Source organism: Pelmatolapia mariae, linkage group LG6 (assembly GCF_036321145.2).
Source record: "Pelmatolapia mariae isolate MD_Pm_ZW linkage group LG6, Pm_UMD_F_2, whole genome shotgun sequence".
Lineage (NCBI taxonomy): Eukaryota > Metazoa > Chordata > Actinopteri > Cichliformes > Cichlidae > Pelmatolapia > Pelmatolapia mariae.
In genome coordinates this window covers 32,294,907-32,308,105 of record NC_086232.1, presented here as the reverse complement: position 1 = coordinate 32,308,105, position 13,199 = coordinate 32,294,907, and the positions used below count along the sequence as shown (strand labels likewise).

Genomic DNA, 13,199 nt, shown 5'->3' with positions numbered 1-13,199 from the left:
TTGAACAAACTAAATGAAAAGGAAATTAAAATGCAAAGGAAATAAAAAGAAAACACAGTTATGTAAGATGTTGAAAATCTGTTCTGCAGTTCAGATTTTGATGCACACAAAGGTCATCTTCACCATGATGTCCTTTTGTTCTTCATAAAACCATATTTTACATATTGTTTCACACTGATATGGTGACACTATCTTTCGTGCGTACCCAGTTAATTCCTTTAAAGTCTTTACTTAGGTGTAATCAAACAGGAACAGCAGGAATGTGCAAATGCAAAGCTAAAACCATTCAGTACTACAAAATGCTTCAGTATTCTACACTACTAGTTTGGGCACAGTCAGACAGTAAGACTGACTGCACGTGGGTGTGTCATTGCCAAAGAGTAAGAGCAGACAGCCTGGGATTTCATTTTCCTTCTTTAACTCAGGTTATTGCTGATTATGGCATTCTCTCAAACAATCATATTCTTTAATAAGGAGAGAAACTGCAAGAAAGACATGCAGAGGTACGATGTGGAATGTGTCTGTCCTTTGATGGGATGTCATGCATTCACATTTGCACTGTAATCAATGGGATTTGTAGAGGCTAATACTACTGACATAATAAGAGTATCAGTGTGAAGATTCAGAAATGAAGTCTACACATTCAAACATCGTCAGACTGACAAAAGAGTTCATTTCTAAGATAAACATGTCATTCTTATGGTCACTTCCAAATTTTTCATTTATTAAAACTGATACCTCTCCTACTTTTTTCTCTGTTATTCTGAAATATGCTTCAATTTACAGTTAAAAATAAAGAAATTCACAGTTTTTTCATTGATACTTGAAACTGTATTTTTTTTTCAAATCAGATTTTTCTGCATTATTATATCATCAATCCAAGGATGCAAAAAAAGTACAGAATTGTCTAGTGCTTCTCATTGATTTTATTGAAGGAATAACAAAACAAAGAACACGGGAAGTCATTCTCCTCTTTAATTTGTTTTGCTGATTATTTTTGCTGATGATTTGCTGGGGCGATCGTGGCTCAAGAGTTGGGAGTTCGCCTTGTAATCGGAAGGTTGCCGGTTCGAGCCCCGACTCGGACAGTCTCGGTCGTTGTGTCCTTGGGCAAGACACTTCACCTGTTGCCTACTGGTGGTGGTCAGAGGGCCCGGTGGCGCCAGTGTCCGGCAGCCTCGCCTCTGTCAGTGCGCCCCAGGGCAGCTGTGGCTACAATGTAGCTTGCCATCACCAGTGTGTGAATGTGTGTGTGAATGGGTGAATGACTGGATATGTAACGCGCTTTGGGGTCCTTAGGGACTAGTAAAGGCGCTTATATAAATACAGGCCATTTACCATGATCAGACAGGATCTAGTGTTTTAATACACCTTCTAACATGCAGTCTCAAGCTATTGGTATCTGACTATCTGACTTGACTGAGTAAGATACTGAGTGTAAAACTCTTTTTTTGTTGTCTGGTGGCTGAATATTGCACAGCAGGTGAAAAACACTTAGCTCCATATTTCATAATAATTACTTGTTAATTTGGGTCATATTTAGCCCTGCAACCTATGTAGGACAGCATTTGTAATTATCTGGGTTCACATCCAAATCTTTATTTGTCTCTCTTGGTTTTCATGGCCAGAGACTCCACAGCAGTGAAGAAGCTATGTGGTGTCTTTGTTTCCTCCAGTTTAGAGTCGACACAGAAGTCAGGCGGGATGAAATCCATGGGATTAGAAATACCAATTATCCAGTTGAAGGTGCTGGAATAGAAACAAAATGTGTTTTTTAAGATTTTTGATTTCTGATTATTAAAGAATGCTGTTAAGTGACAAAATAAAAATGTCACAGAATGAATTAGGATAACAGTATATAATGCACACAGGATCTGTTTAAGATTACCTAAATAGCATAGCAGTGCATGTACCTCTTCAAATACTTTCAGTTCAGTTATTTCTGCACTGACAAGCTACTTAACCCTTTAATGCCCAATGTATCGTATTTGATATATGTGTTTTTGTGAGTTTTTGACACTTCTACATCATCAGCGTGACTTTTTTTACCCTCAAAAATGATATTAATAGCATCACACATTTTTAATGACTAAGTTGCAAAAGTATGGCTTACGTAGCAAATGTGATACAAATTAAAACTCATATATACGCAGATTAAAATTTGATATATTTGTTTGTCTAAAGGTTCAACAAACACTCCATTATCAAAAAATTAAAGATTTGTGGCAGTTATTTCATGGTTCAGGTTTTAAAGGGTTAAACACTGGGTTTGAAATTTGGTTTGTGAAGTGCTCACTTTTTTATTTCAATTTCTCGAGAATAAGTAAAGCTTCAAAAGATATCAGAAAATATTTTAAGTTTTATTTAGTTTTCATCAAACAGTTTATATACATTTAAAGAAGTAGAAAAATGGGCTCATTACCTCATTGAAAAGCATCACTTGGTCCACAATGAAGGTCTGACCCGCAGTAACTCCAATACTTCTAAGCCGCATTTGTTGCCCCAAAGCACTGTAGGTCACTGATCCAGATGAATCCGTTGCCAGCAGACTGAAAATTAAGGAGTACGATTAGTAGGTGCAGAAAAAGACTCTGATTACTTGACAGGAATCCAACCAGGTTTGAGGAAAGATTATGAGTACACGAACTCCTGTTAATGAACTCACCATACTGAAGCTTCCAGTTAACAGCAGGGGGACAACTGTGGAATAGAAAATTGAAATAATAATCTGGGTTTTTTTTGTTTGTGAAGTAATTTATAAATGAAAGTACCTATGTAGCATTTTTCAAATTTCTTTTTTTCAATAATGTGAAATTTTAAAGTTTTCTCATCTCTGCAGTAATACTAAAATCTGCTTCACTTTTCTTAACATCACTTTTTAAAAAACGTACTAATGTATCCACAAACATGCTCACCACAGGGTTTGGGATGCTGGGCAACAGCAGCTGCCAGCAGCAAGCTGAGGCAGGACAGCACACTGATGGAGTTCATGGTGAGAAGCCTGAGGAGCAGAACAAGGAGAATCTGTAAGTGCTCTGGTTCAGGGAAAGCCACACACCTCTATTTATACCTGCTCACAGCTGGCTGCCCCAATGCCACTTGTTCAGTCCCACATGTGCTTTTTCCCCCTTAATGTCATATATGGCCAAATAATTAACAGCTCTCCTTTGTAACAGCTTGGCTCACATGTGATAAGATAAGATAATAAATCAATCACATGCTTAATTTTATGGTGTAGCACTAAGTTCAGCAGATCATCTGAAGATATCTAGATTTTATGTTTGCCCTTTAGTCTGAGTTGACCTTTAGATGCTGCACCTTGTAATTTAATTTTCCTTTATTCAATAAAAAACCATTGGTCCAATGTTCAAATGTAAAAAAGTTACCAACCACTTGTTTTCTCTGACCAGCCTAAAGAATCAAATCAAAATACGTCAAAGGCCTGAAAGCATTCTTGTACAGAACTTAGAGAACTTTTACATGTAAATAAAGCCTTTAAAATGTGTTGCAGCAAATAATCTGCACTTAATTATATTTTAACAACATGGAGACAGTATTGGAAATGATCAAATACTGCTGCCAAAAAAAATACCAGTAATGTATCCTTAATACTGTGCACTGATCTAATTATTTTAAAAGCTTGTGCACAATTTTTTTTATATTCTGAAATGTAGGTAAACTCTTCATATACTCAAATGTTTACTTGCATTAACAGGCGCACGCAGACTCAAACGTGTATTCCCACCCCCATATACACAACCAAATACTCGGCACTTACCCAAAGTGTAGACAGACACAAATAGACACTGCACAGACAATCACACTCCCCAAACATACTCTATATCCCAGGTCCAGGTACCCCCGCCCCCAGAGGGGCAAGCCGCACCTAGACCCAGGAGGTGTAACCCTTCTCTCTGGGGTGGAGGCAAGCGGACCGCCTCCTTATCTGCAGTAGTAGGGAGGCCCCGCATCACAGACCCCAATCTGACGGCCAGCACCTCCTCCCAGCCCCCCAGCCCTGACGGCTAACAGAACCGGGGTGAGTGAAGACCCCAAACCTCCCTCTGCCCGCTCATATGTAGTGTTGCTGTGTGCTGTTCTAAAATGCATTTAAAACACAGGAGGGCATGGTGCATCCTGCCAGAGAGCAGCACGGCTCCTCCCGAAAACCCTCAGTGTCTATATGCATTAAAATTGAGGGTAGGGCACCAGCGCCAGAGGTGGGTTGGAATACACCGACCATCCTCTGGATGCTGTAAAACGTGCCCACCCCCAAGGCCCTATATGTTTGTGTTATGTGAGAGTGTGAGTAATGTGGATGTCTAGGTTTCAGAATAAAATTGAGGCACAGGTGGCCAGAAGGGGACAGAGGGGGAGTGCCTCCCCTGCACCCTGGTGACATATCTGCACCCCAAGCCCTGCGTGTGTGGGTGGGTGTGGTAGAGCGGGAAGAGGGAGGTAGCTGAGGATGGGGAGGGAAGAAAGGGAGGGGCAAGCGGCCCCTCCCTGGGGCCAGCTCCCCCGCTGACCCCAGTAGGCACCCCCAACTCTGGAACCCACCAGGGCAAGGGGGCCCAGGCCCATCCGGACCGGGGCCCACAGCAGCAGCACCGCCCAGCCCTACAGAGTCCGGGGCAGCCCACCCGACTCCACCGCAGAGAAAATTGCACCCACCCCATCATCCAATCATCTCCCAAACTACACAAGACAATAGACACCCAGGTTGAGTTCATTCTCTACCTCTCCTATATCTCTCCCCCACCTGCAAAGTGAGCTCCTGTAGAGAGGAGACCACCTGCAAAGATATAACAGCCTCCCCACCAGTTAGAGAGCCCCCTAGTTGGGCTGATGCACCAGAGGTCCCCTGCACTGGGGCTGAGCCCCCCTGCACCCACCCGCCCACAGCCCCGGCGACACAACAGCCAGGACCCAAGCACCCAAGGCCCCGCCAGCACCCCAGACCGGGGGCGGAGCACCCCCAGACCCCTCCCCCTTCTGTTTTGTCTGCTTGTGCTTATTTCCTGTGGTTTGTCAATCCTAAGGAAACATTGCTTCACTTTGTGTGTGTGTGTTAAATTTGTGGTTAACATCAAAACAATTGATCAAGTTAAAGGAAATACACACGCATACATTTTCAAGTGTCTTTTATTATGTTTAATTTTTTAATTTTTAATTTTTTCCCCAGGATCCATGCAGGTCAAGTATCGTGCTGGTGATGTCATGGTTGACATGGACGGGGGTCTTTCTGTAGGAATGCTTTTTTTTTTTAAATGGATTTAAGAATATTTGAATTATTATTGAATTTTTAATTATTTATTTATAGGGAACCATTTAGCCATGAAAATGAGCTAGTGATAGATTACTGAGTGTTATGTGTTTCTCAGATGTTCATGTTGCTTTGTAGTTTTACTGGCTTACCATCTATTGGTATATCTAGACTAATTGGCTGTGTAGACTTCAGATGGGGAGAGGTGTGCTGTGTATGTTGTGTGCCTGTCATGTTGGTTAGTATATATTAATTTGTGGTTTCATTTATGTCTACGTTTCATATGTCACGTAGAATACTGTAAATCTTATCTAATCTACCCTTTTTTCATAACTCAATTTTTTTGCTGAGTCTGCCTATATACCTTCCCTTTACATTCGAGACAGACTCTCTTACAGTTACCTGACAGTGAGCCACCCAGATTGTGGAGTATAGCTTGTGAAGGACACAGGGTAAAGACAGTCGAATAAATGCCTGAAAACATAAAGTATAAGTTATATGTAAACAGGCTACCTGAGTGGCATACATTTAAAAAAAAAAGTGTTATTTTACATTTACTAAATTCTATTTCTTTTTATTTTGTCATAAATAGGAATTTACTCTTCTTGTCACTATGCTCGACATGCATGCACAGCCAAAGGTAATTTGGTCATTTAGTAGTACATTGGCTTAACCTAATAACTAGTAGGATAGAAAGGTTTATTTTAACATACTGCCAATCCCTTACTACAATGTCTACTTTAAATTGCCAATTAGTGTGTACATTTACACAAAAATAAATTAAAATTTGTCATCCAAAATAATGAAAATAGCACATAGTACTAGTGGTAGTATTCATGGCCTTTCAGCCTTAGAATTAGTATAGAACACGTTTATTTTTGCTTCTTCTTACCATTTTCTGAAAGACTGCCATACCAGGTGTTGGTTAGCACACCCATTCCCCAAGAGGAGGAGGAGCCCATGAACACCTGAACCATCAGTTTAGCATCAGGGGGAACTTGCATGGGAATGAAGGAGGAATCCAGCTTCATCTTCTTGCAAGAGAGTGTTTTCCAGTTGGACTTGTAATAGACCCCCTGAAAGGATGAACAAAGAGAGTGAATGCTCTTTGCCTGTTCACATCTTGGCTTGTATGCTGCCTCTGTAGTATTGTAGCCAGCATGGTCTTATAATATGTTTGCATAAATATCAGTGTGTTTTTGTCATTTTATACTTTCATTTTATTTTTTCAAATGTCACACTACGTTTATTTATTTTTTTTATTCTAATGATTGGAATTCTGTTTATGTGTTAGGTAAGACAGAAGAAATGAGTAATTTGAATGATATTTAGATACTTTTTGAAGGGGGAGGGATCATTATGAAGGAAAAAAAACACAAAACATCAACAGTTTAATGAGGCTTTACTACCTCGCTAAAAAGCATCAGCTGGTCCAGAGCAAAGTCCTGATTGTCACCAATTCCGAAGTTTTTAACTCGCATCCTCTGTCCCAAAGCATCATAGGTTATTAATCCCGTTGAGGAGATGAGTCCATCGCCAGTCATCTGAAAAGGAGAGCTAAAAGCCAGTTTTATGCATGACCTAAACATTACTTAATGGTCATTAAATTATAAACTAAAGACATAGCAGATTAAATATAAGTTTATCTGATGTCTGACTGCACTACTGAGAAAAGCACAGAGAACTGTAATTGATTCACAGCAAGCAACTGGATATCATGTGTCCATCCAAGCAACAAAACCTTTGTCTCAATGAAATGAAGTGTTTCTAGTTGTGAGAACTCATCTGAAGCAAGCAAATGATATCATCTTGTGAGGCTTATGCTGTGAGCATGTGAGAAAGTGAATGTCTCAAACATATTTTCCTGAACTTGTCTCTAGTTAATGTCTAAAACCCAGGTACTAATGTTAAAACATATTTCAGTACAAGTTGAAGTACTTCAACTTCAGCTTATTGATCAGCTGAGCTGCTGGTCTTTGTGGATCTAAACAGCTGAATTCAACAATACATCAGCAGCATAAGTTGTCCTGGCTGATTTCCATCCTTTATACTGACAGTAAGCTGTTTATGCTGTCTTCATATTATACTGTATACAGCCACGATCAGCTTAACGTCAAATTCATTTTTAAACTTCTGAGTATTTTCATGAAACCTTTAAATAATGCATTCAGTCTACCTCAGATTGTTTTGCAGCATGTTTCACAATATGTAAAAACATAATGCCACACATACAGACCCAATATTTGATTTAAAAAAGTGACGACTTACATGTAAACTTTGCATTTCCAGTTTATCAAATACCACTGCAATATAGTGGCACCAATATGAATATAGCTAGCAACACACTGTGTGACAAACTGCACACACACTCATGTGTTTGGCTAGATGCTGAAGTGCGGGTTAGGCAAACCAAGTATGCGACAAACCAAAGGTAACAAGCTTTTTTTGAAAATGCAGGGACTAGAAAGTACAGATATTTGTTAAAAATGTAGGGAATAAAAATAAAAAGTTGTCAGAAAAATAAATACTAAAGAAAAGTGCAGACACCTGAAAATTCGAGTTAAGTACAGTAATGAAATATTTAGACTTCATTACTTTCCATCTCTGTTAAAACCTAATCCGTACATATTAAGGCACAAAAAACTGCTCTGTTGCTGCATAATCATACTATTATGTGAGGAAATATTACATCCAACAGAAAAGGATTCAGTTGGCATAAAATACAAGAGAAGTTTGCTTAACACTGATCAGAGCAATAGAGATATACAGTAAGTTCCTAAAGATTATCTGTGGAGCACATCAGTGAACTCACCGCAGTGAGCCCTCCACTCAGCAGCTCTGGAACGACTGTGGAACAGAAAGTCAAAGTCATAAGCTTCATTTGTTATAACAATCTAAAATTGAATGCATAAATATACTAATTGGAGAACCTTAGCTTACTATACAAATTAATCTTGGCAGCCTAGTTTGACTATACCTGGTTTTTAAGATAGATTAAAAAAATATATCTGTGTCTCTGAGTAAAAATAAGTTTTCTAACATTATGAATTCAGTTTTTTCATATTTCTGTTTCAGGCACATTTAGCAGGTCTCTTAACACAGATATAGACATCGGTTTGAGTATCTTGTTCATCTAAATCCATACTCATCACAGGGTTTGGGGTATTGCCAGCAAGAGGCTCAGGCAGGATAGCACACTGATGAAGTTCATGGTGAGAAAGTTGCAGAGTCGCCGGACCAGGAGAATCTGTGAGCGCTCTGGTTCAGGAAACTCTTCCATATAAATCTGCTAACAGGAGGCAGTGCCCACATCATGTGACGTCAAGTGATGGCCTTGTGCATTTTTTGGACTATCTACTTCACTAAATAATTAACAGTTGTACTTTACAGTTTATAAGACATGGCTGTTTTTATGTTGAAGCATAAAGCTCATGACTTATCCTGAAAATAAAATGCAAGTAGGCTATTCTAATATGCCTTATATTTTATCTTAAATTTACATATCTTTTGCAAAAAAAAAAAAAAGAGTTTATAAAATGTACTTAAAGTATTAAAAGGTCCTTAAGCTGAAAAATAAAAATTAATAATAATAAAAATAAACATTAATAGTATAGCCCTTTTTGAAGGTTATTGCAAACAATGAATCCTTAACCTGTAATTATTTTGTTTTGCATGTGGAGATGTCCTCTTCAAAATTCTTCTTACAGTTTGTGCTATTCAAACCTGCAGATTTAGTGCCTTTCTCAAAAACACATTTACCTGTAAATCATTAGTTAATGGGCTAAATCGCTCCAATCTTTTAACTGCAGATGTAAATATACCCATGTTATACTAAATAACTCCACCTGCTTATTTCTCAGCCTTGATGACAAAAGCATATCTGAATGTCACACAGTGGCGAGTTCTTCAGGATCCTTTGGTTATGCACTTCTACTGGGGAACTAAAAATTAAACAATTGACTCACTTAAAAGCATCAGTTAGTACAGACCAAAGGTCTCATTGGCGTAGAACGTTTTTAACTTGCATACTTTAAAAGCATGATAGGTTATCAATCCTGCTGAGGTGATCTGCCCACTGACATTCAAGGTTTTGAATACCACAAGTGGCAACAATCATTAATACATCAACATTAACCAAAATGCAAAAGTAATGTTTACTTTATGTGTTGTGTCAATACATACAGATTATCAGAGTATCCATCCATCTTCATCCGCTTTATCCGGGCCGGGTCGCGGGGGCAGCAGCCTAAGCAGAGATGCCCAGACCTCTCTCTCCCCAGCCACCTCTTCCAGTTGATCCGGGGGAACACCAAGGCGTTCCCAGGCCAGCCGAGAGATATAATCTCTCCAGCGTGTCCTGGGTCTACCCCGGGGCCTCCTCCCGGTGGGACATGCCCGGAACACCTCACCCAGGAGGTGCCCAGGAGGCATCCTTGTCAGGTGCCCGAACCACCTCAGCTGGCTCCTTTCGATGTGGCGGAGCAGCAGCTCTACTCTGAGCCCCTCCCGGATGGCCGAACTTCTCACCCTATCTCTAAGGGAGAGGCCAGCCACCCTTCGGAGGAAGCTCATTTCCGCCGCTTGCATCCGCGATCTCATTCTTTCGGTCACTACCCACAGCTCGTGGCCATAGGTGAGGGTAGGGACGTAGATCGACCGGTAAATTGAGAGCTTCGCTTTTACACTCAGCTCCCTCTTCACCACGACGGACCGGTGCAGCGTCCGCATCACTGCAGCCGCAGCACCAATCCGTCTGTCGATCTCCGGCTCCCTTCTCCCATCACTCGCGAACAAGATTCCAAGATACTTGAACTTCTCCACTTGGGACAGGAACTCATCCCCGACCCGGAGTGGGCACTCCACCCTTTTCTGGCTGAGAACCATGGCCTCAGATTTGGAGGTGCTGATCCTCATTCCCGCTGCTTCACACTCGGCTGCGAACCGTTCCAGTGCGAGCTGGAGGCCTTCACTCGATGAAGCCAACAGAACCACATCATCCGCGAAAAGCAGAAATGAGATTCTGAGGCCACCGAAGTGAAAGCCCTCCGCCACTTGGCTGCGCCTAGAAATCCTGTCCATAAAAATTATGAACAGAATTGGTGACAAAGGGCAGCCCTGGCGGAGCCCATCACCCACCGGGACCGAGTCCTACTTATTACCGGCAATGCGAACCAAGCTCTTGCAACGGTTGTATAGGGATCGAATGGCCCGTAGCAATGGGCCAGACACCCCATACTCCTGCAGCACCTCCCACAGGACACCCCGAGGGACACGGTCGAATGCCTTCTCCAAGTCCACAAAACACATGTAGACTGGTTGGGCAAACTCCCATGCACCCTCAAGTATCCTTGAGAGGATAAAGAGCTGGTCCAGTGTTCCGCGGCCAGGATGAAAACCGCATTGTTCCTCCTGTATCCGAGGTTCGACTAGCAGACGAACTCTCCTTTCCAGCACCCTGGCATAGAGTTTCCCAGGGAGGCTGAGGAGTGTGATCCCCCTGTAGTTGGAACACACCCTCCGGTCCCCCTTCTTAAAGATGGGGACCACCACCCCGGTCTGCCAGTCCAGGGGTACTGCCCCTGATCTCCACGCAACATTGTAGAGGCATGTCAACCAGGACAGCCCTACAACGTCCAGAGCCTTCAGGAACTCGGGGTGGACCTCATCAACACCAGGGGCTCTGCCACCAAGGAGTTGTTTAACTGCCTCAGTGACCTCGCCTCCGGAAATTGGCGGGTCATTCCCCTCATCCCCAGACTCTGCTTCCTCCTCGGAAGACGTGTCAGTGGGATTAAGGAGGTCCTCGAAGTATTCCTTCCACCGCCCGACAATTTTCTCAGTCGAAGTCAGCAGCGCTCCGCCAGCACTATACACAGTGCAGGTAGAGCACCGCTTTCCCCTCCTGAGACGCCTGACGGTTTGCCAGAATCTCTTCAAGGCAGTCCGAAAGTCTTTTTCCATGGCCTCTCTGAACTCCTCTCACACCCGAGTTTTTGCTTCAGCCACTGCCCGAGCCGCATTCCGCTTGGCCTGTCGATACCTGTTGGCTGCCTCCAGAGTCCCACCGGCTAACCAAGCCCGATAGGACTCCCTCTTCACCTCTGGTGTCCACCATTTGGTTCGGGGATTACCACCACGGCAGGCACCAACCACCTTGCGGCCGCAGCTCAATGCAGCAGCTTCGGCAATGGAGACGCTGAACATGGTCCATTCGGACTCAATGTCCCCAGTCTCCCTCGGAATGCTGTTGAAGCTCTGCCGGAGGTGTGCGTTGAAGATCTCGGGACTGGGGCCTCTGCTAGACGTTCCCAGCACACCCTCACTACGCGTTTAGGTGCACCGGGTCTGTCCAGCGTCCTCCCCAGCCACCTGATCCAACTCACCACCAGGTGGTGATCAGTTGACAGCTCAGCCCCTCTCTTTACCCGAGTGTCCAGAACACATGGTCGCAGGTCTGGTGATACGATTACAAAATCGATCATCGACCTGCGGCCTATAGCGTCCTGGTGCCACGTGCACTTATGAACACTCTTATGTTTGAACAAGGTGTTCGTTATGGCCAAACTGTGATTTGCACAGAAGTCCAGTAACAAAACACCGCTCGGGTTCAGATCAGGGAGGCCGTTCCTCCCAATCACGCCCCTCCAGGTCTCGCTGTTGTTACCCACGTGAGCATTGAAGTCTCCCAGCAGGACAACAGAGTCTCCAGGTGGAGCACTTCCAGCTCCCCACCCAGGGACTCTAAGAAGGCTGGGTACTCTGAACTGCCACTCGGCGCATAAGCGCAGATGACAGTCAGGACCCGTTCCCCGACCCTAAGGCGCAGGGAACAAACCCTCTCATCCACCGGGAAAAACCCCAACGTACCGGCAGCAAGCCGAGGGGATATTAGAATACCCACCCCAGCCCACCGCCTCTCACCAGGGGCAACTCCAGACTGAGACAGTCCAGCCCCTCTCCAGGAGACTGGTTCCAGAGCCCAAGCCATGCGTAGAGGTGAGCCTGACTATATCTAGCCGGTACCTCTCAACCTCACGCACTAACTCAGGCTCCTTCCCCACCAGAGAGGTGACATACCATGATTGCCAGTCTTGACAGCTGGGGATCAGTCCGCCAGGGCCTCCGCTCCTGGCCGCCGCCCGGCACACAATCCACCCGACACCTATGGCGCCTCCTGCGGGTGGTGGGCCTGCGGGAGGATGGGCCCATGTCCCCTTTTCGGGCTGTGCCCGGTCGGGCCCCATGGACTAAGGCCCGGCCACCAGACGCTCGCCCTCGGGCACCCTCCCCGGGCCTGGCTCCAGGGCGGGGCCCCAGTGACCCTATCCCGGGCAGGGTAAACTGTTCCCTCGATGTTTTCTTCATAAGGGTCTTCTGAATCGCTCTTTCTCTGGTCCCTCACCCAGGACCAATTTGCCATGGGAGACCCTACCAGGGGGCAAAAGCCCCCAGACAACATAGCCCCTGGGATCCCTGGGACACACAAACCCGCCTCCACCACGATAAGGTAGCGAGTCAGAGTATTTGTATAAAAACAAATATGATAGCCACCACTTTTCAGTGGCCCAACTGTAGCTGATTGAAAATGTCATTATTTCAGATATTCCTCTAATGTTCAGAAATTCTAACTGTCACCTCCTTCTTATTGTAAGGAGAAGAAAGACATTGTGGACAAAACAGGACACCCCCCCATAATCTTTAGTCACAATATTATAGTTAGTTAAACGGTCTGATTGTTCAAATATGTATTTTCTTTGATTGTGGTAAAATAATGTGTGCCCCAGTCTCCAAAAATGACATAGTGCAGGAAGGGTAGTTATTCCGCCGTTACACCACAAGAGGGAGTATCCCCTAAAATGAGCAGCTCTAGCGGGAGTAAATAAGCCCAGCCACTAACCATAAGGCAGTGCGCCTATAAGAGTTGTGTGAGACT

General features: G+C 43.8%; 1 protein-coding gene across 1 annotated transcript; it reads right to left on the bottom strand.

The window, feature by feature from the left end:
• Positions 1-1,598: 1,598 nt before the first annotated feature.
• On the bottom strand, positions 1,599-10,150 carry LOC134629764 (ependymin-like). Its single transcript, XM_065471230.1, has 6 exons — positions 10,012-10,150; positions 8,079-8,113; positions 6,676-6,810; positions 6,182-6,342; positions 5,669-5,740; positions 1,599-1,749 (listed from the first exon to the last, which is right to left on the bottom strand). The coding sequence occupies exons 1-6, from the start codon at positions 10,148-10,150 to the stop codon at positions 1,599-1,601; spliced, it is 693 nt and encodes a 230-aa protein (XP_065327302.1).
• Between the last annotated feature and the right edge of the window lie 3,049 nt (positions 10,151-13,199).

Coding starts and splice junctions, on each gene's coding strand:
- LOC134629764 (XM_065471230.1), bottom strand. CDS start 10,150: ATGGTTCTCAGCCAGAAAAGGGTGGAGTGCCCACTCCGGGTCGGGGAT. Junction 6,811..8,078: donor TGAGTGGAGGGCTCACTGCG/GTGAGTTCACTG, acceptor TCTCCTTTTCAG/ATGACTGGCGATGGACTCAT. Junction 6,343..6,675: donor AGCTGATGCTTTTTAGCGAG/GTAGTAAAGCCT, acceptor TCATCCTTTCAG/GGGGTCTATTACAAGTCCAA.